The sequence below is a fragment of the Triplophysa rosa genome, linkage group LG21, assembly GCF_024868665.1.
Source record: "Triplophysa rosa linkage group LG21, Trosa_1v2, whole genome shotgun sequence".
In the NCBI taxonomy this organism is placed as follows: domain Eukaryota; kingdom Metazoa; phylum Chordata; class Actinopteri; order Cypriniformes; family Nemacheilidae; genus Triplophysa; species Triplophysa rosa.
Window position 1 is genome coordinate 933965 of NC_079910.1, and position 27500 is coordinate 961464.

Genomic DNA, 27500 nt, shown 5'->3' on the forward strand with positions numbered 1-27500 from the left:
CACACACACACACACACACACACACACACACACACACACACACACACACACACTCACTGGTACTGGGTCATTTCTGGTTGCAATCTCCAATAAGATAATTGAATAACTGCAAATAAAAAAATGAAAGAATATTTGGCACAGTGTTGAAGTTGTGCAAGTCAGAGTCTTTTTTGTGTGTTTGTGTTTGTGTGTGTTCACCTGAACACATCACCGGCTAGCGTGGGCTCCTGGTCACCGTTCTGAGCTTCAGGTGGTGTGTAGACCTCCTTCAGTCTCTGTTGATATGTTGTGAGCGGTTCTGCGCAGTCTTCACGCCGGTAAACCCACAGACAGTAATCTGCTCAGAGAAAACTGATGCGTGAATACACGTGTGCCGCACAACTGAGTGTAAAGAACCAAAGTTCTGTGATTTTACTGTACCTGTGATTTTACAAACCCAGCGGTCATCTAGAACACAGTTAGTGGATTTGAGATGTCCATGGCAGATCTTATACTGATGGAGGTAAGACATCCCACGAGCAATATCTGTAGCGAAGGAAAATCTGCAAACAGACAGATAAAAAGAATACATTTTAAAAAGTTTACAGTTATTGTGTGTGTGTGTGTGTGTGTGTGCGTGTGTACCTGAAACCCCAGTTTAAAGGAATCTCGTCGTTCAGTAGAACATCATTCAGACTTCCTTTAGGACAGTACTCTGTTACTATGGCAACATTTGGAACCTCCACGCAACCGCCAAAAAACTTACAGAGGTTTGGATGGTCCAGCTCTCTGCAGGCAAACATGAACATGTGGATGTTACTGATGACTGTGAGATCAACTGAGAGATGATTTGTTGTTATTATTCTTACCTAACTTGTTTCACCTCCTGGCGAATCGTCTTCGAGAGGGAAAATGTTTTCGTTTTTATTTTCTTGATGGCAACAGTTCGTCCGTCACTGAAAAGAAAAAATGAATCGTGAATTCACGTGGCTCTTTGTGCTTGTACACAAATTTAAATAAGTGTGGACAGTATGTGTGTGTGTGTGTGTACTCACTAGATGCCCGTGTGTGTGTAGAGTTGTTTGCGTGTCGTAGTGACACCCGTGTAAGAGCTCAGTGCCGTCACACAACTGGCATTTGAGTCACTGTTTGCCGCTGGAACGCTCATGATACTGCCCATGGTCGCCCTGGCAACATGATCTGAACACACATACACACGTTAGAAAAGAAGCAGTGAAAAACACACACACACACACGTGCTGGTTGCTTACCTTGTTTAATGTGATTGAAGTCAATGATCCAACTTTCATCCCAGAAGAGCTTCTGTTTCTGATATTTAAACCACTGTAAACACAAACACAAAAAATCATTCTGTTAATGTTTAATGTGTGTGTGCGCGTGTGCGGAGATAATAAACCAGACATGCGTGTGTGTGTGTGTGTGTGTGTGTGTGTGTGTTGTTGTATAAGTTCACCATAGCACTGATGACGAAGCTGATGATGACGATGGTCACAGTTAAAGCGATAGCGGCTCGTCCGGCAGAACTGAGCGGACAGTCACCACAATCTGCAGGACATGTAGAACAAGTCTCTTCTTCCTCACACACACCGTCACCACACACTGAAAACACAACATACACACAGTTTAATCTAAGGACATGTCTCGGTACTGAACTGTAAATCCTCAAACAAAAGTAAACTATAACAGTAACACAAATAAACAAATCATTAGTTCACATTCCTTTATACAACTGAACCCTTAATACACTCTACTGTATATACACAATCAAACATGTGGACACTTCAATCTGTTAAACATGTATGCAACACATGCATTCATACAAGGTATTACAATTCAAACACATATTCTTTATAGTTAAGAGTCCAACATTATAGCCTGCACACACACACACACATGTTGGGTTTCCATGTTTTATGGGGACATTCCATAGACACAATGGTTTTTATACTGTACAAACTGTATCTCATATTCCCTCCCCCTAACCCTAACAATCACACACAACTGTCTGCTCTTTTACATTTTCACAAAAGTTCATTCTGTATGATTTATAAGCTTGTTTCCTCATGGGGACCAAAAAATGTCCCCACAAGGACAAGGGTTTTGGATATTGCCATCTTTGTGGGGACATTTTGTCCCCATACCGTAGGGTTTACCCTTCCCACACACACACACACACATTTTAATATTTTACTTAAGTCCACTTAAAAGAAATGATTTACAGGGACATAAATACTATAGCTGCAGTCAACTACATATGAAAACATTCCTTGTCCAGTGGCATACAACTAAATTACATACCACTCAGTTGTTAGGGATATAAATGGCGTCGTCTCCGCCATATACTGCGGCTGCCTATAATAGCAGACAAAGCGCAGTATTTTGCTAGCCGCTTGGCCCTCTTTTTTGACATCCCAAGCTGTTGAAGTCCTCGTACAACCAGCCTATGTGTGTGTCCCAAGCTGCCAAATATAAAAACAAGCAATCGACTCCGATAACCCAACTCTGCGATGGTGTCCAAAAGAGGTTGGTGTTTAATGACCTTAGTCATAAAGACTTCCTCCAAACTAGAGTCAAAAGTACAAGCAACCTCCAAAACAATCACCTCTTTACACACATTCTTGATCACAATAACATCTGGTGTGTTCGCAGATAAATGTGAAAAGATTTCTGGATCACTATCAATACATTGGAACATGGAAGAATGTTTATACATTATTACTTCAGGTGAAAGAAAGCTTGATATGTCCTTTGTTATGAGATCCACAATTCTGTCATGGCGTGCTATAGTATACATCCCCTTATAAGCACGACAGCCTTTTAGAATATGTGGCAGTGTTTCAACAGTCTGATCTGTAGTATGATGCAAACAACGAGGAACCTGAGCTTTAGGAAACCACATGGAGAGATTGAGTCTGGTAGGAAGTACATGTAATCTAGCTTTTACAGTAAAAGTAATAATGTACTCACTTCACAAAGTGTTCTTCAAACTTGAGTGAGAGCCAGAGTGGTCAGCAGAGGGGAGGCATGCCAGTTTCCCTGAAGTTTCAATCCAACCCAGTGTTGTTTTTGGAGATGTTGATGTAAATCCAAAAGTGAACGTCATATCCCTGCAGATGTTAACGAGTGACTACTGTCACCACATGTGGCTGTTGCTTTAACAAAGGTCAAAGGGTCAGTAATAATGTCTTCTGAGACTTTCACAGACCTGGAGTCAGACCGCACCCACTCCAGTGATACTCCAGATCGAACACAAAGATCATTCAAGTCCGGCCAAAAACACCAAAACCAGCCAATTGAGTGTCAAGTTTCCCACTGGATTTCCTTATGAAACCAAGGAAGTGGGGCTCCGACTCCTTGGCCAACGGCACCCTGCGTTGTCTTAGATCCAAGAACAGGGAGGATCGGGCCAACTCCCTGACATCTTTATCATCGTTATTCAGCATGTTCAGAAGATGGGAAATACGCATGTCACATTTGGTACCCCCAACCCTCCCGCCCATTGAGGATGAATGTGTATTAAGTCCAAACCACTTTCGCACTAAGCTTACTGTTTTGTTATTCATGTCACTCAACACTTTTTGTTGAATATGGACATTGGAGAACAGGTGTTGTACTTTAGGCAGTGCCACCTGTCTTATAGCCTCTATCTTCATGGTAAGTGGCAGTGGGCATTTGTCAATCAAATCTAACTTAGTTAAAAATTCAGACTCAATGATGTTCACTTGCTCTTTCCATTCTCCTGCGATGTTCATTTTATGTCCAAGATAAGTGTATGTTTCATGAAGAGAATATACACGCAAAGATTTCGTTGCTACTGTAAACTCAGGACTTTGATCAGTTTTTGAATGATACCACCTGTTCCCTCCACTCCTCCTCTCATACAGGACAGCTCATTTAGTGTCTTCAATCTCCAGACCAGAGCACTTCAGACAAGAGTCCGTTCTCGCCAGCATACTTTTAATTACGCTCTCTTCTCTGGAGGCTATCTGGACATCATCTGCATAGCCCTGTACGGGGATGGGTGATATCACTGATTCATCCACTTTAACCACTGATTAATAGCAAATATAAAGTTAACTGCACTCCAAGGGCAGCCAGTTTTAATCTGGAGAGGTGTTGGATGAGTGAGCTGTCCCAACACCCCCCCCCCACACACACACACACATGAACACACACAGGTACATTACTGATAGCGGGCAGGACGATGCTCTTGGCCTCCAGAGCGACCTGCATGTTTCCAACACGGATGTGAGCGATCAGAGACGTCAAACCCTCGTGAAACAACATCACCTAAAGAACACACATCACGTGATGTCATCACACAGACACACAAAATAAATCATCTCACTCAATAAAACGGTGAGAAATAAAACGAAGCATTGTCAGTGTGCTTGTAAAGACCTTTGCTGTCCAGTTTGTCTGTGTCATTTTTCCAGCGGTGGAGATGGTGTGAGTGAAGATTCGGCCGTCATCTGGAATCCACGGGCCACAGATTCTCTCCTCCGCCTGTTTCTACACAACAAACACACACCATCACTACAGTCAAATGAGTTACCACGGAAACCACAGTGACGGCGACACCTACAGTGTAGATGATAATAGAACCTAAATATGGCGAGAACGGTTTTGAACAGGGAAGAATTCCCCAAAAGTAAATGTCAAAATGTGGCTCTCCTGTTTTTGCCAAGTGGTTGATATCATTAGGACATTTAAATCAACCAATCAGATTTCAGAAATAAGTTTACAGTTTATTTTAAGTTAAATCTTCCAACCAGGATTAGGTGCTTCTAGACCATTGTTTCTCACTTATCATTTCCATCTGATTTTAGGGGTAAGTTATGGTCAGGGTTGGGCTTTGGTGTGGGCTTAGGTTTTATTTATAAAAATGTTGTCCTGAGGACATCAACCACTTCAGGTCGAGCGTCAACATGTAATGTAGCAGACGAATCAGACATCGAATAAATACTTCTGTCTTTTTCAGACTGTGACTTCAGAATCAACATGAATGAATCACTGCTGCTGAGTTCAGCGTGTAAAGAACGTGTGCATTGATCTAGCCAAGAAGATAAAAACAAGTGTTTTAGAAACAAGATTCAGTGGATCGGGACTTGTTCAAACTTTAAACTCATGAGTACTTTTGAATGACAAATATCTGCCGATTTCTTCCAAAAGCAACAATATAAGATAAGATCTAAGATATAGAACAGCATACGATGACATCGCACAGTGACTTTCGAAGGCATTATTCTCCACGATCTTTTCTGATGAGAGTTTGTACCATGTATCCCATGGGGCAAGAGTGGATGTTGGCGTGATGGATGCAGCAGTTCTCTCCGTTTGCATCTTTCCAGTTGCCGGGACATTCATGATGCTCGCAGAATCTTCTGGCTTCAGCCGGGTCTGTGATGGACCTGATTCATTCGAATATGAATAAATATTCTATTTCCCCTCATGCACACAGAGATGAATAAAGACGCAGATGTTGTGAGAGACACAGACCTGTGTATGAATATATCATTGTTTACGGCCCACTGATAAAACTCATCTCTGACCGTCACTGAGTAAATGACAGTGAACTCTTCACCGCTCACAACCTTCTCTGGAGGACGCAGAACCCACGCCATTTCCAGACCTACACACACACACAACTTTATTTCTATATACATAGTAGACATTCACTTCAATGAACTTCATCAAATATTACAATAATAATTGTTATTATAGTACTGGATTTAAAACACACACAAGACACTTAACTATTTAAATGTTGAGTTTTAATGAAAGAAAAACTATAACGAAAATAAAGAGTTGAAATTGAATGAGAGTTTTGTGGGCAGACCTCCGCAGTCGATCATGTTGAGTTCATCTGGTTTGTCCAGAGGCCAGCAGTCATACTCACTGTTATCTAAATCATGCCATCCCAACACACGCACCACAACACACATCTGTAACAACATACAAACACAATAAAACTCTCATCGTGTGCTCAGAATGTTGACGTCTTCACAAATGATGTAAAGTATTTCTTACCGTACAGATGATGTGATGAATGACAGATGCACTCATGGTCACGCAGGTTGCTGAAGCGCTGCAGGTTGTGTGTTTGTGATGGGATTCAACATTAGGATGTGAGGATGGGGGAGGGGGGGTGATGATGGTGATGTGCGTCCCTTCATCTGAACACGACCACTGTTTAAATACTCAACAACACCATCATCACTTAGATCATCAGCATTCATCATGTGTTTAAAGTGTGTTCTTTCTTCTTGCTTTAAAATGACCAAACTCTCAAAGTGTGTTAGTTCGTTCAGCATTAATGTGAGACAGATTTCGTGTGTAGTTTAAAAACTGTGGTCACACATCTTCATCTAGTGGACAAAACCAGAAGTGCAGACAAAACAAGAAAAATATTCATGCGCCTACAAAGAAAAATTCATGTCAGACATTAGTTTCTTTTCACATATATTTGAGTGACGCGCTGTTGTTTGCCCTCAGTGAGAGATCTGTAAAAACTATTTTTTATATATTTGATTTAAACATTTTGTAACCGTGCGCTGTTTTAGTGTGGATTTCTTTTTAATTCAACCTAAAGTGATTTAAAACTTCTACATGTTATTTCAGCAGTTTCTCTCTCTGATGTGACGTGAACACGCGCGGCTGATGGAGAGACTCGCGGGAGCGCGCACAGGCTCAGAGCGGAAATGAAGCGGATGTTACAGCAGCAGATGATCTGCGGATTCACAGTGAGTTTAAATCATTTTGTGTTCATTTAAAACTGAACGGACATTAAACGCCTTCGTGAAATATTCACTTGTTTTCTGTCTCGCGTTTGTTTCTTCCGTTTTCGAGTCGTCATTAGCCGCTGCTAACGGTGCAGCTTTAAACAGATGTCAATATGATAAAGCAAACAATGTGAACAACATGACACATGGGTATACACGTGAGTGAAATGAGACCAGTAAACGAGTTGAATGGAGTTCAAAGTGAGATCACGATGACACGTCACTCTTCTCATCCGAGCTGATGATAAAATATAACATCTAAACAAGACACAGTCATGAATCATGACATATAAAACACTGTCAATCACATTCTGTGTGTGTGTGTGTGTGTGTGTGTGTGTGTGTGTGTGTGTGTGTGAGTGATCTGCTTTCAACCGGTGTTTTTCATACACCAAATCAACTTCCGCTTTAAGACTCTTACATATCATCACCATGGTAACCGTCGTTTCCGCCTGCAGTTACCGTGCAGTTATACAGGGATTTCTAGAATTATGCAGCACCATTTTAAACAACACCGGTTCCTGTTTCAGTGTTTGATCTGTTAGAACACAATTGAACCCTTTAGAACTGAACCGAAATGTTAAATGAACATCACGAAGATTGTATTATATCTTGTGTATTTTAAACAGTAGTCGAGAATAAACTAAAAGAACACGTGCTGTTGTACTAATGTCGTTTTAATCTTGCGAAATAGTCTGTATTTTCTAAAGTAGCATGTAAATGAATGACTATGATATGTAATTAAATGGTATTATGGTAAATATGAAGAGTTTGGTCCCAATATGAGATGTTTTTTATTATGTTATCATGTTTTTATTGTGTTAGTTAGCTATATTGTTTTAATTATTATGGCTTAGATCAAAACAAACCAACTGCAGTTTGATTGATATTAATTGGAATGCACAATGAAAAAACATGATTTTTGAACTATTTAAAAAGGGAGTTCTCTCATTTTGGATCATCAGTTTATGTTTTGCAGGGATTGTTGTATACTGTTATTAGCACAATCTGAATAAATAAATACAGTGACAGATATTAAATCAGTACATGTATGATCAGTAGTAGGTGTGCTGGTGGAACTATAGCTTGTCTGTTGTGTTCTTTGACAGGCTATACGTACAAGAAAATTGTTGTTTTGAAAATCTTTCTGCAGTAAATCTCAAGTTCTGAAGCTGGAGGCGGATTCACGAAACATTCTTAAAAGAAAAAAGTTAGAAATGTTTTCCCTAAAACACTACTTAAGGCAGTTCTTAATTTGCTTTTCTCAAGATTGATGTACAAAGCATACGTCATTTTATTCTTATGATGTTCTTAAGAAGGAACATTCTTATGAGCTTCCTATAATTTATCTTAAGAACAATCTTATGTTTTGTCTTAAGAACAGTTTCGTGAATCCGGCCCCTGGTGAAATGTCATGGTATTAAAAATCATTGCTATTGAAGTTCTCAGTTCATATCACATCACGTGTATGCAGTAATATGTAACCAGCAGGAAAATTATAATAAAGACGTTTCAAAGTGACAACATAAACAAACGTAACTGCGCATGCATGCTTTTGTGGCCGGAACGTAACTTCCGCTACACATCCGCAAAGAATAGAGCTCCTGCAGATTATTTCTGATAACAAGCAAAAGAAACCGAGAAGAAGCGTTACGTGCCTCTCCAATATGTTTGATTTAGACTGCGATACCAAGATCAACTGCAATGTCCCATACGGTTAGGACCCACAGGACCCATTTAACAAATCGTTTATTTAATACAATTATTACACAATAAAATAATCATATAAATTAATAATAATATAAATGAAAGAAAATATAAATAGTTCTATTATTAGCCACTAGACTGACCGGAAGTTAACTTCGGGTCAGACGTGCGCGTCTATACTGAAGACAAACGACAGAAATTGCTGAAGGCTCGTGTGTGTTTTCTGTTTCAGGTGTCTGTTTCTCTGGGTGTTTGTCTGGGGTTGTGATGGGGAAATATTTCATCAGCGAGACAGACATCAAGACCTCATGGGAATTTGTGTTGACAGCATTCTGGCAAAGATACCCAAACCCTTACAGGTACTGTGTGCGCGCCGCAAGGTTTGATTAGTTTACAACACAATAATCTGATATAGAAGACATACTGTAGTTTCTTTCTGATTGATACGATAGTTGGCTGTGACATCACAAATCGTTGACACAAAGTTCTAATTGTTCTCTGATCTGTTTTCTCTCTCTCTGTGTGTTTCTCTCAGCACTCACGTTCTGACGGAGGATGTTGTTTTCCGTGAGGTGACATCAGATAACTGCCTTCTCTCCCGCCGGCTGCTCACAAAGACCAATCGGCTCCCTCGGTGGGCGGAGTGCATCTTCCCGGCGAACCTATCAAGTTCTGTTTACATCATAGAAGATTCTGTCATTGATCTCGACAACAGACGCTTCACCACACTGACCTGGAATGTCAATCATGCTAAATTAATGGTAAAGGACAACACACACACACACACACACACACACAAACACACAAACACACAACTAACTGTTTACACTATATTAGCGTATATACTTAAAACCAGGCAACATGCTTTTAGGGGCACCTCCTGTTCATCCTGTTCTTTAGCACCTGTTAAGTTCAGTTACTTAAAAACATTTTGAAATAATATTTAAGACGTACGGTATGTCTATAAAAAGCTGTACTGGATTCTGACAGCTGTGTGTTGTTTGTAGCGTGTCGAGGAGCGCTGTGTGTTTTTCAGTGATCAGAACAGACCCGCTTGGACTCGGCTGAACAGAGAGGCTTGGATCTCATCAGGAGTGTTCGGACTCTCCAGACCCATCCAGGTGATGAACATGATGAAGATGACATCATCATTTTATGTCTGTTTATTCTCATGTTGTGTCTCTCTCTCTCGTAGGAGTTTGGTTTGGCCAGATTGAGAAGTAATCAGATGAAGGCTATGAAGGGTTTAGAACATGCGCTATCACATCTACAGAGTAAGGCCTCATGTTTGTGTAAATCTGAACACACACGAGTGTTTAACACACCGACCTCTGAAAGAACTCCACCCATTACTGTTTGATCTCAAAAATACGACAGTCTGTGTTTAATATTTAATCTTGAGCTCTAAGTGAACATATAGGGCCCTATCGTACACCTGGCGCAATGCGGCGCAGCTCAAGTGTTTTTGCTAGTTTCAGCCCGACGCAGTTCTCATTTTCCCGACCTGTGCCACGTTGTTTAAATAGCAAATGCATTTTAACATTTGTTAATCATTTGTGCGCCCATGGGTGTGCTGGTCTGAAAAAAGAGATGTTTTCAAGCGCATTGCTATTTTGAGGAACTGAAAATAGACTTTTTATATATTTTTTTTGTTACTTAAAGAGTGCGTTAGTAGAAAAAGCGCCTCTGGGCGGGTCCACAACGCGCTTTCACTTGTTACACAGAGGAAGGGCAGGAGCACACAAACATGCCAAATAAAAAAAATAAATGGAAAAGATTATTATTGTGTACATAAAGATAAAAATCTGGCTTGTACTAGATGGGTTTCCTCTCTGGAAAAGCGTCCAGTCTTTGCTCTTGCAAATTCCGCCGTGAAAATAGCAAATCCGCCATGGTGCGAGCGCAACTGGCTCTTAAAGGGAATGAGAGATGACACTCTGATTGGTTTATTGCACGTACGCCCAAAAAACACCCATTACTCAATAAGAGAATCGGGACAACCCATTTAGACCATGCGCCTGGATGCGCCGACCATGTTCCCGTTGTAGACAAGCAAAAGTGGATTCGGACACGCCCTGAGAGACCATGCACTTAGATCGTGAAAATAGGGCCCCTAATGTTTAAATAAATATTCAGTATTAATACGTATTAAACTAAACTGTAATGTCCTGACTCCTGAGTTTATAAATCACATGAACTGTATAAGACTCTATACATGGATAACAGGTTTTTTTAGCTTTGCAATGTAAACATGTCAGTAAATTTATATAGTATGTTATGCATACTGTACAGTAAATGATGTGTGTGTGTGTGTTTAAATAGAATTGTTATTTGATCAAATTGGACGTGACTTACTCAGTTCCTCTTTCCTCTGGTGTTAATTTCACACATCGATTGTGTTTTTGTTCGATGGACACAGACCTGTGTATGAATATATCATTGTTTACGGCCCACTGATAAAACTCATCTCTGACCGTCACTGAGTAAATGACAGTGAACTCTTCACCGCTCACAACCTTCTCTGGAGGACGCAGAACCCACGCCATTTCCAGACCTACACACACACACAACTTTATTTCTATATACATAGTAGACATTCACTTCAATGAACTTCATCAAATATTACAATAATAATTGTTATTATAGTACTGGATTTAAAATACACACAAGACACTTAACTATTTAAATGTTGAGTTTTAATGAAAGAAAAACTATAACGAAAATAAAGAGTTGAAATTGAATGAGAGTTTTGTGGGCAGACCTCCGCAGTCGATCATGTTGAGTTCATCTGGTTTGTCCAGAGGCCAGCAGTCATACTCACTGTTATCTAAATCATGCCATCCCAACACACGCACCACAACACACATCTGTAACAACATACAAACACAATAAAACTCTCATCGTGTGCTCAGAATGTTGACGTCTTCACAAATGATGTAAAGTATTTCTTACCGTACAGATGATGTGATGAATGACAGATGCACTCATGGTCACGCAGGTTGCTGAAGCGCTGCAGGTTGTGTGTTTGTGATGGGATTCAACATTAGGATGTGAGGATGGGGGAGGGGGGGTGATGATGGTGATGTGCGTCCCTTCATCTGAACACGACCACTGTTTAAATACTCAACAACACCATCATCACTTAGATCATCAGCATTCATCATGTGTTTAAAGTGTGTTCTTTCTTCTTGCTTTAAAATGACCAAACTCTCAAAGTGTGTTAGTTCGTTCAGCATTAATGTGAGACAGATTTCGTGTGTAGTTTAAAAACTGTGGTCACACATCTTCATCTAGTGGACAAAACCAGAAGTGCAGACAAAACAAGAAAAATATTCATGCGCCTACAAAGAAAAATTCATGTCAGACATTAGTTTCTTTTCACATATATTTGAGTGACGCGCTGTTGTTTGCCCTCAGTGAGAGATCTGTAAAAACTATTTTTTATATATTTGATTTAAACATTTTGTAACCGTGCGCTGTTTTAGTGTGGATTTCTTTTTAATTCAACCTAAAGTGATTTAAAACTTCTACATGTTATTTCAGCAGTTTCTCTCTCTGATGTGACGTGAACACGCGCGGCTGATGGAGAGACTCGCGGGAGCGCGCACAGGCTCAGAGCGGAAATGAAGCGGATGTTACAGCAGCAGATGATCTGCGGATTCACAGTGAGTTTAAATCATTTTGTGTTCATTTAAAACTGAACGGACATTAAACGCCTTCGTGAAATATTCACTTGTTTTCTGTCTCGCGTTTGTTTCTTCCGTTTTCGAGTCGTCATTAGCCGCTGCTAACGGTGCAGCTTTAAACAGATGTCAATATGATAAAGCAAACAATGTGAACAACATGACACATGGGTATACACGTGAGTGAAATGAGACCAGTAAACGAGTTGAATGGAGTTCAAAGTGAGATCACGATGACACGTCACTCTTCTCATCCGAGCTGATGATAAAATATAACATCTAAACAAGACACAGTCATGAATCATGACATATAAAACACTGTCAATCACATTCTGTGTGTGTGTGTGTGTGTGTGTGTGTGTGTGTGTGTGTGTGTGTGAGTGATCTGCTTTCAACCGGTGTTTTTCATACACCAAATCAACTTCCGCTTTAAGACTCTTACATATCATCACCATGGTAACCGTCGTTTCCGCCTGCAGTTACCGTGCAGTTATACAGGGATTTCTAGAATTATTCAGCACCATTTTAAACAACACCGGTTCCTGTTTCAGTGTTTGATCTGTTAGAACACAATTGAACCCTTTAGAACTGAACCGAAATGTTAAATGAACATCACGAAGATTGTATTATATCTTGTGTATTTTAAACAGTAGTCGAGAATAAACTAAAAGAACACGTGCTGTTGTACTAATGTCGTTTTAATCTTGCGAAATAGTCTGTATTTTCTAAAGTAGCATGTAAATGAATGACTATGATATGTAATTAAATGGTATTATGGTAAATATGAAGAGTTTGGTCCCAATATGAGATGTTTTTTATTATGTTATCATGTTTTTATTGTGTTAGTTAGCTATATTGTTTTATTTATTATGGCTTAGATCAAAACAAACCAACTGCAGTTTGATTGATATTAATTGGAATGCACAATGAAAAAACATGATTTTTGAACTATTTAAAAAGGGAGTTCTCTCATTTTGGATCATCAGTTTATGTTTTGCAGGGATTGTTGTATTCTGTTATTAGCACAATCTGAATAAATAAATACAGTGACAGATATTAAATCAGTACATGTATGATCAGTAGTAGGTGTGCTGGTGGAACTATTGCTTGTCTGTTGTGTTCTTTGACAGGCTATACGTACAAGAAAATTGTTGTTTTGAAAATCTTTCTGCAGTAAATCTCAAGTTCTGAAGCTGGAGGCGGATTCACGAAACATTCTTAAAAGAAAAAAGTTAGAAATGTTTTCCCTAAAACACTACTTAAGGCAGTTCTTAATTTGCTTTTCTCAAGATTGATGTACAAAGCATACGTCATTTTATTCTTATGATGTTCTTAAGAAGGAACATTCTTATGAGCTTCCTATAATTTATCTTAAGAACAATCTTATGTTTTGTCTTAAGAACAGTTTCGTGAATCCGGCCCCTGGTGAAATGTCATGGTATTAAAAATCATTGCTATTGAAGTTCTCAGTTCATATCACATCACGTGTATGCAGTAATATGTAACCAGCAGGAAAATTATAATAAAGACGTTTCAAAGTGACAACATAAACAAACGTAACTGCGCATGCATGCTTTTGTGGCCGGAACGTAACTTCCGCTACACATCCGCAAAGAATAGAGCTCCTGCAGATTATTTCTGATAACAAGCAAAAGAAACCGAGAAGAAGCGTTACGTGCCTCTCCAATATGTTTGATTTAGACTGCGATACCAAGATCAACTGCAATGTCCCATACGGTTAGGACCCACAGGACCCATTTAACAAATCGTTTATTTAATACAATTATTACACAATAAAATAATCATATAAATTAATAATAATATAAATGAAAGAAAATATAAATAGTTCTATTATTAGCCACTAGACTGACCGGAAGTTAACTTCGGGTCAGACGTGCGCGTCTATACTGAAGACAAACGACAGAAATTGCTGAAGGCTCGTGTGTGTTTTCTGTTTCAGGTGTCTGTTTCTCTGGGTGTTTGTCTGGGGTTGTGATGGGGAAATATTTCATCAGCGAGACAGACATCAAGACCTCATGGGAATTTGTGTTGACAGCATTCTGGCAAAGATACCCAAACCCTTACAGGTACTGTGTGCGCGCCGCAAGGTTTGATTAGTTTACAACACAATAATCTGATATAGAAGACATACTGTAGTTTCTTTCTGATTGATACGATAGTTGGCTGTGACATCACAAATCGTTGACACAAAGTTCTAATTGTTCTCTGATCTGTTTTCTCTCTCTCTGTGTGTTTCTCTCAGCACTCACGTTCTGACGGAGGATGTTGTTTTCCGTGAGGTGACATCAGATAACTGCCTTCTCTCCCGCCGGCTGCTCACAAAGACCAATCGGCTCCCTCGGTGGGCGGAGTGCATCTTCCCGGCGAACCTATCAAGTTCTGTTTACATCATAGAAGATTCTGTCATTGATCTCGACAACAGACGCTTCACCACACTGACCTGGAATGTCAATCATGCTAAATTAATGGTAAAGGACAACACACACACACACACACACACACACAAACACACAAACACACAACTAACTGTTTACACTATATTAGCGTATATACTTAAAACCAGGCAACATGCTTTTAGGGGCACCTCCTGTTCATCCTGTTCTTTAGCACCTGTTAAGTTCAGTTACTTAAAAACATTTTGAAATAATATTTAAGACGTACGGTATGTCTATAAAAAGCTGTACTGGATTCTGACAGCTGTGTGTTGTTTGTAGCGTGTCGAGGAGCGCTGTGTGTTTTTCAGTGATCAGAACAGACCCGCTTGGACTCGGCTGATCAGAGAGGCTTGGATCTCATCAGGAGTGTTCGGACTCTCCAGACCCATCCAGGTGATGAACATGATGAAGATGACATCATCATTTTATGTCTGTTTATTCTCATGTTGTGTCTCTCTCTCTCGTAGGAGTTTGGTTTGGCCAGATTGAGAAGTAATCAGATGAAGGCTATGAAGGGTTTAGAACATGCGCTATCACATCTACAGAGTAAGGCCTCATGTTTGTGTAAATCTGAACACACACGAGTGTTTAACACACCGACCTCTGAAAGAACTCCACCCATTACTGTTTGATCTCAAAAATATGACAGTCTGTGTTTAATATTTAATCTTGAGCTCTAAGTGAACATTTAGGGCCCTATCGTACACCTGGCGCAATGCGGCGCAGCTCAAGTGTTTTTGCTAGTTTCAGCCCGACGCAGTTCTCATTTTCCCGTCCTGTGCCACGTTGTTTAAATAGCAAATGCATTTTAACATTTGTTAATCATTTGTGCGCCCATGGGTGTGCTGGTCTGAAAAAAGAGTTGTTTTCAAGCGCATTGCTATTTTGAGGAACTGAAAATAGACTTTTTATATATTTTTTTGTTACTTAAAGAGTGCGTTAGTAGAAAACGCGCCTCTGGGCGGGTCCACAACGCGCTTTCACTTGTTACACAGAGGAAGGGCAGGAGCACACAAACATGCCAAATAAAAAAAATAAATGGAAAAGATTATTATTGTGTACATAAAGATAAAAATCTGGCTTGTTCTAGATGGGTTTCCTCTCTGGAAAAGCGTCCAGTCTTTGCTCTTGCAAATTCCGCCGTGAAAATAGCAAATCCGCCATGGTGCGAGCGCAACTGGCTCTTAAAGGGAATGAGAGATGACACTCTGATTGGTTTATTGCACGTACGCCCAAAAAACACCCATTACTCAATAAGAGAATCGGGACAACCCATTTAGACCATGCGCCTGGATGCGCCGACCATGTTCCCGTTGTAGTCAAGCAAAAGTGGATTCGGACACGCCCTGAGAGACCATGCACTTAGATCGTGAAAATAGGGCCCCTAATGTTTAAATAAATATTCAGTATTAATACGTATTAAACTAAACTGTAATGTCCTGACTCCTGAGTAGGGTTGGGAATCGCAAAATTCGATTGTCCAATTTGGAATCAAGAATCGAAAGGGCTGGATCCGGTTGGAATCGAAAGGAGGAGGAATCGGATCTTGATTTCTTGCTCTGTCGCTACTCGTTTCCCCGGGTACTTCTCCCTGTGTGAGTCTTCACCCCGATTGGCTCTGCGGCCGTGTCTGCCGCCCGCTCGGCGGCGTCGCCCCGTCCCTGCCCCCCCCGTCGCCTTTCGGCGGCGACCCGTCCTACCCCCCCTGGCCCCGCACACAGACGCGCTGCTCCCCGCGTCCGCCCCCTCCCCCGCCCCGCCCCCGCCCTGCTGCTCCCCCGCCATCCGCGCCTTACACCGAGGAACTTTTGGCGCAAATTTGAATTCCTCTTATCAATTCCTGTGTGCATATTTTCAGAAAAGTACATGCGTTGCATGATCTGCTGATATCTCAATAAAAGCCCTTATGAAAATTATCAATATTTTTTACTATAGTAAGGTTAGTTTAGCTATAGAATTTGTATTAAAGCACAGGAATCACAAATTAACCATAGTTGCATTATAGTAACTGCAGTTTAACCATGATGTAGTCCAACTATGATAATACAAATTGTAATAAATCAGAAAAAGGCGTGTTTCTATGTGTAAATATACACAAAACGGTGCTCATAAATATATATATATATATATTTTGCAAACAAGTCAATAAGCAGGCTAAATGACCATACAGGTTGATATCTAAATGTTTTACTTCAACTGTGGAATCGAAACTGGGAATCGATAAGAATCAAAATCGATAAGCAGAATCAGAACTGGAATCGATAAAATTGAAACAATTCCCAACCTCTTAAGTNTCCTGAGTTTATAAATCACATGAACTGTATAAGACTCTATACATGGATAACAGGTTTTTTTAGCTTTGCAATGTAAACATGTCAGTAAATTTATATAGTATGTTATGCATACTGTACAGTAAATGATGTGTGTGTGTGTGTTTAAATAGAATTGTTATTTGATCAAATTGGACGTGACTTACTCAGTTCCTCTTTCCTCTGGTGTTAATTTCACACATCGATTGTGTTTTTGTTCGATGGAAGAGTGAGGTCAAACTATTAACAACCGTCATTTAATTTATGGACATATCTGATATCTGGAAGTAAAAAAAAAACAAGCAAAGTGTGTTTTTGTATGTCCATCAGGCAGTACGATCAGAATATCTGTGAGAATTGTGCATTTTCAAATGTTTTCATTGTATTTCTCTTTCTATGTCATTCAGAAACATCAAGCTCACATCATGGGGACTCAACAGAGAAACCCAAAACCTGCAGCTCTGCCTCCACATCCCAGAAACCTCAGCAATACGTTTGATAAACATACCATTGAGTCTGTGAACCTGTAAAAAAAACACGTCCAAGTCACATTTCGTTAATTCTCATGACTGTAATCCGAAGAGATTGCATTCTAATTCAAGTAATAAAAAATCATTGAATTTGACTTCAAATTCAATTTAAATCATTTTAGTATTTATACAGCATGATAGTATTTGTTTGATTTATTTTACACGTCTTCTGTGAATAGAATCACTGTATATCAGTGTTCCTAAATTAGAAATATAATGTTTGATGTAATAATGTGAATTAGACTGAAAATTTACATGTGAAAAAAAATGAAAATTTGATTTGTTAATTTAATTTAATTTTGTGAAATGTGACCTGGACGTGTTTTTACGAGATTTACACATAAAACAAGCAAATGATTCCAGAAGAATCCTGTGCTGTGAGTGTGTTTAATAGCTGCTAAAGGTAAAGCTCAGGTAACAGACTAAAGTTCATTGATATGTAGAAGCTTCATGAAGTCTTGAGATGTTTTCTGTGCGTGTCTATCATCAGTCTGTTTGCTTTGCACTGAACTAACACTAACGCAGGACACAGCATGAAAACGCATGGAATAATGCATCAGCATGCATGTAGAGAACTTCTGACAACCACATGATGTCATGTAACATATTTATATTTATTTGAAAATGTAGCATTTATTAGAAAATAAACTCAGGGACACTTTATAAAGGTTAACAATTGACATTGTTACCTTGAAGTGTGTGTTTATGATTGATTGTGCAGGTTCTTGTTTATATATACGTATAGACCACTTCGGAAAACCTAAGCAACGCTGGTCTAGAAGAACTTTCTGTTTCAGTGTTTTAACACTACGGAAAGGTTTGAACAAAGTACAACCAGCAGAACAAATATAACAGAATCAAAATGTTTTAACAAAAAGTCCCAGTGAAATAAAAAAATGACCATTCTTATTTTTTCATGAAATATTACAGTGTTTATTGTAAATAGTTTATCAATGTGGGTCATTTTCTTTTTAAAATTCATCTACCCTCATAATCTTCAGTTAAAATCTGAAAATGCACTTCCACCCTGAAATGACTACAGTAGTATATCTCAAATGACGACGGCTTGGGCAGAGCATCCGTTAACTCCTCCCCTTCATCTGTCAGTCTCTTGCTAGTTTCATTTCAAAATGCAACATCTGTTTTCACACATCCAATCAATTCGCAGTGAAAAACGCAAGCCACGCCCACTAATTTTCTCCTTTGAAATTCCTTTTCACTGGGAAATGTGTCAGAAAAAAGAAGTAAAAACGATCGCAACTTCCAGTTCACGGGGTTTAAATTAGATTTAAAAGTAAAATAAATTAAAACGAAACCGTAAGTGTTTCTGGACCCGTGTTTACATTAGGTGAAGTGGTCTATACAGTGAAGTTCAAATATCTAAGATCAAATTTAAGTCCAGATACATCACATTGTATGAAAATTGCATTTTAGTGGTCTCAGACTTTTGAAGCCCTCTGTATTTAAGTAATTTAAATACATCAGAAAATAGACTGTGCCTGTAACCTACTGATGTTACAGTTAGTTTCTAGTCTAAGAAGTCTTAAATAAAACTTTTTACAGTACAGAGATGATCATTTTAAACCAGAGGTGATTTATTTATTTTATTAAACTCTTTTTAGGAAGTGTACTGTGAAAAGTGCTGTACAAATAAACTTTCATAATAGAATATCACCACCAGTCAATTTTATTCATGTGATGAAATGAGCTTTACAATGTAATACAATGTGATCAAGTTCAGCAGTATGTCTTACACAATGGAATGATGTGTGTGTTATTGTTTGTGTGTTTACAGACACTAGTGTACAGTGTAGTATCTGCAGTACTCGTGTGAAGGGCGTTCCGTCTGTGAGATTTGCTGTGAACTACAGATGAGTAAATGACATCATCCTGCACACACACACCACGTGTTATTCAAGCTATGGATGCAAGTATGTAGTGATGTAAATTAGAACTCTCTGGCAGTGTACACAGAGACAACTAGTCTAAAAACAAGTTAAGTGTATTTGAAGCAGTGATCACACACCTCAGATTTAGTAGTTCGTTCCTCTTGTAATTTCGGCCTCGTGTTTAACTGCTGCGTATGTCACATCACTCTATAATGCAAAGACACACAGAGCTCATGAGTTTACAATACATGAAAATGTAGCTGGACCTGAAATTTTCTTTAAAAGGAAACGAATGAAATGTAATTTTCATTCATGAAAGCAGCATCTTATTTATTATATTCATTGTTCATGAGTTATCTCATAATCTGTCTATGTATTATTTACCTCATTCTCTCTGGCTTGTCCTGCTGCTGTTTTTTGTTGCTGCAGAATTACAATGACTCCAGATATTAAGTCATTAACACAAAGCAAAGTTTTGGCTGTAGGGTCGTCAGAGATGGGTTGTGTTAGCAGTGTTGTGTTCATACCTGTCACACATCTCCAGTAGATGCACAGAGCCGATCCCAGCACCATCAGCATCATCAGACCCGTGATTAGAATACTCATGAAAAGACTTTCAGATCCTGGAAGCGCGCAAACACACACACACACACACGTTTATATTAAGTGACGTTTATTTTCCTCCTGCACACAGAAAGCGGAGAGAGCACTTACCTGTTACCTGTTTATCACTTTTCCATTCACTGTCCACACGTATGATCCCTGGTCATCCTCAATCAGGTCTGAGATCAGTAAAGACAGATTAGCAGGAGAATCATGAACAAGTGTCTTGAATCGGCCTGTACTCTTCTCGGTCTCAGACACGATTCTCTTATTTAAATCTGCACGCCGCCATTTGAAGTGTTTGGCTTTGGTTTGATCATCTTCACAGGTGCAGGAGAGCAGCACAGACCGTCCTGGATGAGACGTCATGGTTTCATTAGATTCTGACACCACACAGCCTATAGAACCACAAAGCAGACACAACTTCCCTCAAAACACAGCATGGATCCTTTCTTAGATTGAATGTGGCTTTGCAAACATGAGGTTTTGGAAGAATGCAGCAGAAACTATATTACACTCAAGGGGAACTTCATAAAGATGACATCTTTACCCTTAACAGCGAGACGGAAGTTCTTGTGTTGATTCTTGTTAATCCAGCACGAGTAGAGTCCTTCATCCTCCTCTGTCAGATCAGAAATCAGCAGAGCGTAATGCCCTGAAGTGAAATTAAACAATCATGAAGATTATTGAGTTCTGTAGATGTCATTTCTCTGTCGTTCCCCATCGATCTGGTTTATGACGAGGGGTGCACTGAACAAAACAAGAGAATAACACAGGTTCTCCTGAATATCTGCTCATCTTCACAGCTGATGTTTCATTCACTGATATAGAACAGCCTGCAGAAACAAAATACAACACAATGATCATGGATTACATGAGCACAAGTTATCAGTTAATTTTATATTTACAATATTATTTCAAGTATAAAAATGTTCCATAAATGACACATATATGAATCGATCCTAAAGGGATACTTCACCCAAAAATAAATGTACTCACGGTCAACTTGTTCCAAATCTGTATAAATTTACTTTTTTCTGATGAACACAGAGAAAGATATTTGGAAGAATGCTCATAACCAAACAGTTCTTGGACCCCATTGACTCCCATAGTAGGAAAAACTACTTAGTTCTGTTGAACACAATAGAAGACATTTTGAAGAATGTAGGACAGCAAACAATTCTGGGACACTTTTGACTGTATTTTTTCCTACTATGGTGGTCAATGGGGTCCAAGAACTGTTTGGTTACAAGCGTTCTTCAAATATCTTCCTCTGTGTTCAACTGAACAAAGAAATTTATACAGGTTTGGAACTAGAGAGTGAGTAATTCATGACAGACTTTTCATTTTTGGGTGAACTGTTCCTTTAATATTAAACTAAAAGTGGCAGACAGACATAAGTCATGACAACTGTTTTACGGTTCATACTGAATGTTTTTGAGATTATTGGTTGCAGCAGGCTTGCTTTTTAAACTCTTTAAAACAGTATTTATGCATTGCTAAACACTAAACACTCTTCACTCACCTTCAATAGTTAAAGCAATATATTTGTTGTTGTCAGTATCTTTGATTTTACACCAGTATTTTAGAAGTGTTATTTTCAGTCTCTGGCGATTTCTCAGTATCGCTGATTATCTATCTTGATCTAGTATCACGATTTCTCTCTGTACGTCTCATTCTCAGTGTCTGTCTCTATATGCGTCTCACTCTCTCTGTCTCATTCTCAGTGTCTGTCTCACTCTCTCTGTCTCATTCTCAGTGTCTGTCTCACTCTCTCTGTCTCATTCTTAGTGTCTGTCTCTATATACGTCTCACTCTCAGTGTCTGTCTCTCTGTACGTCTCACTCTCAGTGTCTTTCTCTATATACGTCTCACTGTCACTGTCTGTCTCACCCCCTCGTCTCTCTGTATGTCTCACTCTCAGTGTTCGTCTCTCTCTGTATGTCTCACCCCCTCGTTTCTCTTTACGGCTCTCTCTCTCTCAGTGTCTCTGTCGATTTCTCAGTCTGTCTCTCTGCGTGTCTCACCCTGTATTGTTTGCTGTATTTGATGGTCAGCGGTGACAGCTGGAGAAAGACAGAAGTGTAATTTTCAGACACCACATCCTGTAAGAAGTTCAGTTTTTCTTTTTAAAATGCTGACTGGAGAAAATGTCGAACTCAAATGGTCATAAATGAGAGACAAACTGACTTACAGTACATGACTATCATATTGTTACTCAATTACACACTGTTCTTCATCACATATCATAATGAAATGAAGTGTATAGTTAACAATTTAATAAAAACGACTATGAAAAGTGAATGGGGGCCAATTATAAAGTAAACTACTCCTTTAACTAACACAGTGAACATATTACAGATGCTCATGTTCTCGTAATGACTGAGCGATAATGAACGTTTTGGTCATTTGCTCTTCTGCATCAGTCTTACCTGTACAGGTGATCTCTTCAGAGACACTTCCCTCATCCTCTGTGATTGTTATCTGCATAATCAACATCTGTTTGTGTGTTCTGTGTTAGTTGTTTGAGTCTCTTGTTTGTCCTGAGCCATTAAACTGTCCACTGATCTTCAGAAAAATCCTCCAGGTCCCATCTTTACTTTTCCAGGATCTTCAGCATATTTGAGCCCTTTCCAGCAGTGACTGTATGATGTTGACCTTCATCTTTATACACTTATGACAATTGAGAGACTCATACACAACTATTACAAAACATACAAACATTTACAGATGCTCAAGAAGACAATAAAACACATCAAGAGTCAGGTGTGTGTAACGTTAAACTTTTCAACAGGATGATCAGTGTAAATTGTTAAAATAAGATGCACAGACATTAAGTTACCTCAATTCTTGTGTGGGAAAACGGCGGTTGGTTGAGTTCACAGTTCCTTCCTCACAGAATTTAAAATGCGTGCAGCCCGCCAAAAGCACGACACAAACTGACTTCCAAAAAACTGTATTATATTACAGTTTATCATATTTGTCAAATAAAAACATCAACAGGACTAACTTGTTTCAAGTATGGTATTGTTTTTAATTATTTCTGTTTCAACGTTACGCACATCACGAAAGCTTTACACGAAAATCTCCCGATTCTAGTTAAACTGTTAGATGTGTTGACGCATGCGCAGAAGACGCTGTTGTTTCCCTCCTCATCTTCGGCTGTTGCTAGGAGAGACACAGGTCTGTTCTGATTGGTCAGTCTCCAGCCGGCCCGAGCCAATCAGCATCGGATCCGATAAACGTTCACGGAATTATGTCTGCAGCCTCGCGCCTATAATAATGCGAATATAACGCGTTTATGTTTACCATATAGGTTTATAGCAGAGCATAGCAGGTTTTCTTTGTGGATATCGCGGTATATTCGTCGGTTTGTGGGTGGTGATGCCAAGGTTGAGGGTCCGGCTGGAAATGGCGGACAGAGAGAGACTGTCGCTGCAGAAGCGGAAAAAATGAACAAATCAGACAAAGCGCCGAATTTTCTTCCAGGCCGTTTGCGATCAGAAGACGAGACAGATCGGACATCTGATCACCGGGAGGCGGACTGATCGCGTGCTGTACGGTCAGTGTGTTTCTATCATGTGTGATTATAGTTACTGCGGTGAAACAAAGCATCAGTGCGCTTCAACACTCCATCCGCATCTGATCGGGCCTGTGCCGTCTGAGCAACATATGACAATACATCAACGTTAAGTTAGATGCTGTAATGTTCAAGTTTGTGTGTGTGTGTTTAGTGCAGAATAACATTCACAGTTTTACTTCATTTGGCCTGTTTCTCATCCCATCACTGCTTTATGAAGAACACACAACACAAGCATACAAGAGATTATATACACTGACAAATACATTTAAAGGACAGTTCAGACAAAAATCAAAATTCTGTCATCAATTATTCCTCCTCATGTGGTTGTAAATCTGTATGCGAGTCTTTCTTCAGTGAAACACCAAAGAAGATATTTTGAGAAATGTCCCAAATAATGGAAGTCAATGGGGTTCAGTGTTTTTTGATGATCGACATTCTTCAAAATATCTTCTTTTGTGTTCTGAAGAAGAAAGAAACTCACACAGGTTCGATATGACGTGAGAGCGTTTAAAAGATGAAAGAATTCCCTGTTTTTGTGAACTGTCACTTTAATTTGGTTTATTTGAATTAATTTTAGAACCCATACGTAAGCCATAAATATCTGTAGCATGAGAGATGTTTTACATATGAAATATTATTTGTACTTGCAGGATCAGAGCTCAGGATTGGGGTTCACAGGACAATAGAAATGTTTGTGGATTATAGTTTTTTCTCACGTTTGTTCCTCTTCTTACACATATAGATGGTCCTGACAGCAAACCTGGACACCTGTGTCCTTCAGCAGGTAACGACTTAACTGTACATGTTTAACACGCATGTTAGATAAGGACGTGTTATTGTTGATATGCTGTGTTTCAGGTCAGAGAACTGTGACCGCTGCACAACACTGTGAGAGAAATGATGTGTAATAGTTTTGCATTGTGTTGTCTTTGTGTGAAATTACCACCAGTTCATCTAAAGCAGCATTTTTTTAAACGCAAAACATTATTTTTAAATGCCCATCAATAAATGGTCATGTTGAGTTTTTTTCTGCATCTAAACTTTTACATCAAAACTCATTGGAAAAGAAGATGGACTACGTTAATGTGATCTCAACACACGTCAACGCGTGACTACACATTAGTTTCAATAAACGCTCGGTGTGGACTGGGGAGGAAGTTTATTCGATCTTAAATCTTATCATAGTTTCTCCTAAATGATCAAATCGACAAATCAAATGAAATCTTGAGATATTGCTGATTTATAAACAGTAGCTTGTGTCAGGCAAACATCAGAAGAGGATTCTTCTCTCCTCTCAGGTGTGGTTTTCTGTTGAGAGACTCTGAAGGGTCAAACTATAGCAGCAGTTCTGGAGGAGGAGGAGGAGCGGGTGTTCCGGTGGCGTCACGCCCTGCTGCAGGGTATGGAGTACCACACTTCAGGGACGTTACCTCTCCTGGGCAGCCCGCGCTACTGCGCCGGAGCAAACAGCGCCAGCGGATACCTGTGTCAGACCGGCCAATGCTGTCAGGAGACCGGCTGCTGTACATACTACTATGAGCTCTGGTGTATGTCCATCACACACACACACACAGACACATTTATTATCTCCGTGGGGACAGTCCATAGGTGTAATGTTTTTATACTGTACAAACTGTATATTCTATCCCCTATCCCTAACCCTATCCCTAAACCTAAAGATCGTAGAACACTTTTTGCACTTTTAGATTTTCAAAAAATATTGTTGTGTACGATTTATACATTTTTCTGCCCGTGGGGACCAAAATGTGTTGGTGTGTATTCAGGTTTAGGTCCCCACCGGGATATAAAAACACGTAAACATCATTCACTCAGTGTGCGGATGTGCACGCTTCAGGGTTCTGGTTATGACGGAGTGTGTTGATGCGTGTTTCAGGGTTCTGGTTGCTATGGAGTGTCCTCATCTTGTTCAGCTGTTGTTGTGCGTATCGTCACCGTCAGGCAAAACAGCGAGTGCAACAGCAGCAGAGACAGCGAGAGATCAACCTCATGGCGTATCACGGAGCGTGTAGTTACCCCTCCTCAATGTTTGACCTCAGTAAGAACACACACACACACGCACCTTTCTGCAGTTTTACATTTTCAAATAAACACAATTTACTGTCAAAAATCTGCACACACACACACAGATGGAATTATCTTGAGTTCTCATTGGCAGGTTTCCTCGCTTCACTTAAACTTCCGTCCTATGAGGAAGTGGCAGCCCAGCCCAGCACCCCGCCCCCTCCCTACAGCTCTGTAGCGTACCCGCGAGGCTCCGCCCACCCTGGCCCGAGTCACATGCTGTCGTCCCAGAGTTCTGACAACTACACCAGCTGCTCCTGTGACTCCTGCTGTCCATCATCTCCCTGTAGCTCCTCCCCATCTTCCGCTCAGCTCACGGATGAGACGGACACGAGTCACGCCTCCACGCCCTCCGTCGGCGAGCCTCGTCGCGGCTGCATAGCGGCAGTCGTAACGCATGCCGAGACGGCTTCAGTGGTGCCGGTCGACGATCGCAGCCGATCCACAGCTGTTATAGAGGCGGAGCTGACAGTCTCCACCCCCCTGGACTGCAACGGCAACCAAACGATGATCACAGTCAGCAACGAACCCAATGAGACGTGTGATGCGGCCCACGGCAGTCGGGATGACGTCTGTGACGCGGCGTCTCAGAATATAACCAGACCGACTGTCCCGGTGACTCCGCCCTCGCCTCCGACCTCCTCGTCCCTGCATCTCTTCTCCATCTCTGACCCGCTGGGAGTTCAGCAACATCCTGCAATGCGGAGGGAGGAGCCTGCACAGGACACCCCGCCCCCGCAGTCTCCGCCCAGATCCGTCGTCTTCTCTCCCGGCGTTGAACCCGAGCGCCGCGACTCAGCCGTGAGCGACCTGGATGTGGACCAGACGCACTTCCAGCAGCGACGGTTGACCGGTGACTCCGGGATCGAGGTGTGCCGCTGCCGCGTCGAGGAGGACGATGAGGAGGAAGGTGAGCCGAGGGCGGAGATGACCACCAGTGACGGCCTCCACGATAGCCCGGACTGTTCCGAGAGAGCCAGTCGGGAAGCGGGCGGGAAAATGGCGTGGCCCGTCTCCGAGACACCCCTGGAAGCGGTCGTCATCGCCATGGAAACTGACTAATAGGGAAGGGTAGTGTGCAGATCTCTTGAATGAGTTGTGGCACCGTCATCAGTGACGGAGTCCAGCTGTGGCCTAACAGACACAACTTTAGTCTTTAGAGTTCTTTATGTCCGTCTGTCTGTCCGTTCTCTCGTCTTTCTCTGTCACAGACTGTTGACTAAAGGTGCTTACACACTAGAGAGAGCTGGAATGAAACGCCTCAGATCAACTTTGAGGTCGGGTCGTGCTGTAAAGAAGCTAATTGGATGGTCTGAAAGTGTCAGCGGAGAGCGTCACAGCATTGAAAGCAGCGTAAAGTCAGACGCAGATCTTTAAATGTGTCACTGTGATGTTTTGACGGACCTTCACAATGCTGTCAGACTGCTTCAGATGCTGTGGAATTCTGGGTAAACGGGGCAGACAGCATTCAGTAAACCTCCACTCGCCGTGTTCCAGAACACCAGCTCGACCAGAACAGATGCTGCATCACCAACACCTCAGGACATCACTTTAGTTCTGTCACGAAGACGTGTTTATTAACATTTGGTTATATCGTTATGTAAAACATTACACAATTCATTCGCAGATACATTTCACACAAGCAGTCGAAGTTTAATTGAAACCCAAAATCATCAGAAAGACATTTAAATAAAAAAGGTCTGAAGTCGAGATGTGATGGAGTTCTCAGTCCTTAGAAATGTATGTTGATGGTAATGAAAAACATGAAATAAAGCAAAAATCTATGAATAATGCATGTAACTCTGAAAAGAAATATCACAATGCAAAAAACCCCTAATGATCCGGTCATTTATCATTTACATTCTGTGTCTTTTAG

The 27500-nt window shown here is 40.5% G+C and overlaps 4 protein-coding genes and 1 long non-coding RNA gene across 13 annotated transcripts in view; 3 read left to right on the forward strand and 2 right to left on the reverse strand.

Moving 5' to 3' along the window:
• The window catches only part of LOC130545049 (atrial natriuretic peptide receptor 1), a 10920-nt gene extending 4768 nt beyond the window's left edge, over positions 1-6152 (reverse strand). For both annotated transcript variants that reach the window (XM_057319359.1, XM_057319360.1), the window contains exons 1-14: positions 6031-6152; positions 5840-5945; positions 5500-5632; positions 5279-5411; positions 4402-4512; positions 4188-4290; positions 1454-1599; positions 1251-1323; positions 1035-1179; positions 849-935; positions 625-768; positions 421-542; positions 199-337; positions 58-106 (exon numbers count right to left, since the gene is read on the reverse strand). In XM_057319359.1, coding sequence (XP_057175342.1) covers positions 58-106; positions 199-337; positions 421-542; positions 625-768; positions 849-935; positions 1035-1179; positions 1251-1323; positions 1454-1599; positions 4188-4290; positions 4402-4512; positions 5279-5411; positions 5500-5632; positions 5840-5945; positions 6031-6066 — 1527 coding nt within the window. In that variant the 5' untranslated portion in view covers positions 6067-6152. The remainder of the gene's footprint in view (positions 1-57; positions 107-198; positions 338-420; positions 543-624; positions 769-848; positions 936-1034; positions 1180-1250; positions 1324-1453; positions 1600-4187; positions 4291-4401; positions 4513-5278; positions 5412-5499; positions 5633-5839; positions 5946-6030) is intronic.
• A 520-nt stretch (positions 6153-6672) lies between these two features.
• LOC130545077 (PRELI domain-containing protein 1, mitochondrial-like) lies at positions 6673-9864 on the forward strand. The gene is made up of 5 exons (XM_057319407.1): positions 6673-6743; positions 8722-8848; positions 9025-9250; positions 9497-9610; positions 9685-9864. Exons 2-5 carry the CDS (start codon positions 8757-8759, stop codon positions 9847-9849), a joined length of 597 nt encoding a protein of 198 aa, XP_057175390.1. The 5' UTR covers positions 6673-6743; positions 8722-8756; the 3' UTR covers positions 9850-9864.
• Positions 9865-12087: 2223 nt separating this feature from the next.
• On the forward strand, positions 12088-19487 carry LOC130545076 (PRELI domain-containing protein 1, mitochondrial-like). Of its 2 annotated transcripts, XR_008961609.1 has the most exons (7): positions 12088-12154; positions 14133-14259; positions 14436-14661; positions 14908-15021; positions 15096-15174; positions 17345-17881; positions 19263-19487. XR_008961609.1 is itself a non-coding variant. In XM_057319406.1 (6 exons), the coding sequence occupies exons 2-6, from the start codon at positions 14168-14170 to the stop codon at positions 17434-17436; spliced, it is 603 nt and encodes a 200-aa protein (XP_057175389.1). In that variant the 5' UTR covers positions 12088-12154; positions 14133-14167; the 3' UTR covers positions 17437-19182. The 2 variants fall into 2 exon arrangements, 1 of the variants encoding a protein (XP_057175389.1); XM_057319406.1 differs by lacking the exon at positions 19263-19487 and having other exon boundaries at positions 17345-19182.
• On the reverse strand, positions 14461-23025 carry LOC130545081 (uncharacterized). Of its 7 annotated transcripts, XR_008961615.1 has the most exons (6): positions 22392-23025; positions 21987-22025; positions 19884-20795; positions 19741-19779; positions 19494-19563; positions 14461-14572 (listed from the first exon to the last, which is right to left on the reverse strand). It is a non-coding gene; the product is annotated as an uncharacterized LOC130545081 (long non-coding RNA). The 7 variants fall into 7 exon arrangements; XR_008961617.1 differs by having other exon boundaries at positions 19884-22661; positions 22802-23025; XR_008961616.1 differs by having other exon boundaries at positions 19884-22692; positions 22802-23025.
• Positions 23026-23197: 172 nt separating this feature from the next.
• si:ch73-290k24.6 (uncharacterized) overlaps positions 23198-27500 on the forward strand; it is a 4678-nt gene continuing 375 nt past the window's right edge. The window contains exons 1-5 of the mRNA XM_057319385.1: positions 23198-23521; positions 24285-24326; positions 24841-25089; positions 25437-25598; positions 25719-27500. The exon at positions 25719-27500 is cut by the window's right edge and continues 375 nt beyond it. Of these exons, the coding sequence (XP_057175368.1) occupies positions 24945-25089; positions 25437-25598; positions 25719-26686 (1275 nt within the window). The 5' untranslated portion in view covers positions 23198-23521; positions 24285-24326; positions 24841-24944 and the 3' untranslated portion in view covers positions 26687-27500. The remainder of the gene's footprint in view (positions 23522-24284; positions 24327-24840; positions 25090-25436; positions 25599-25718) is intronic.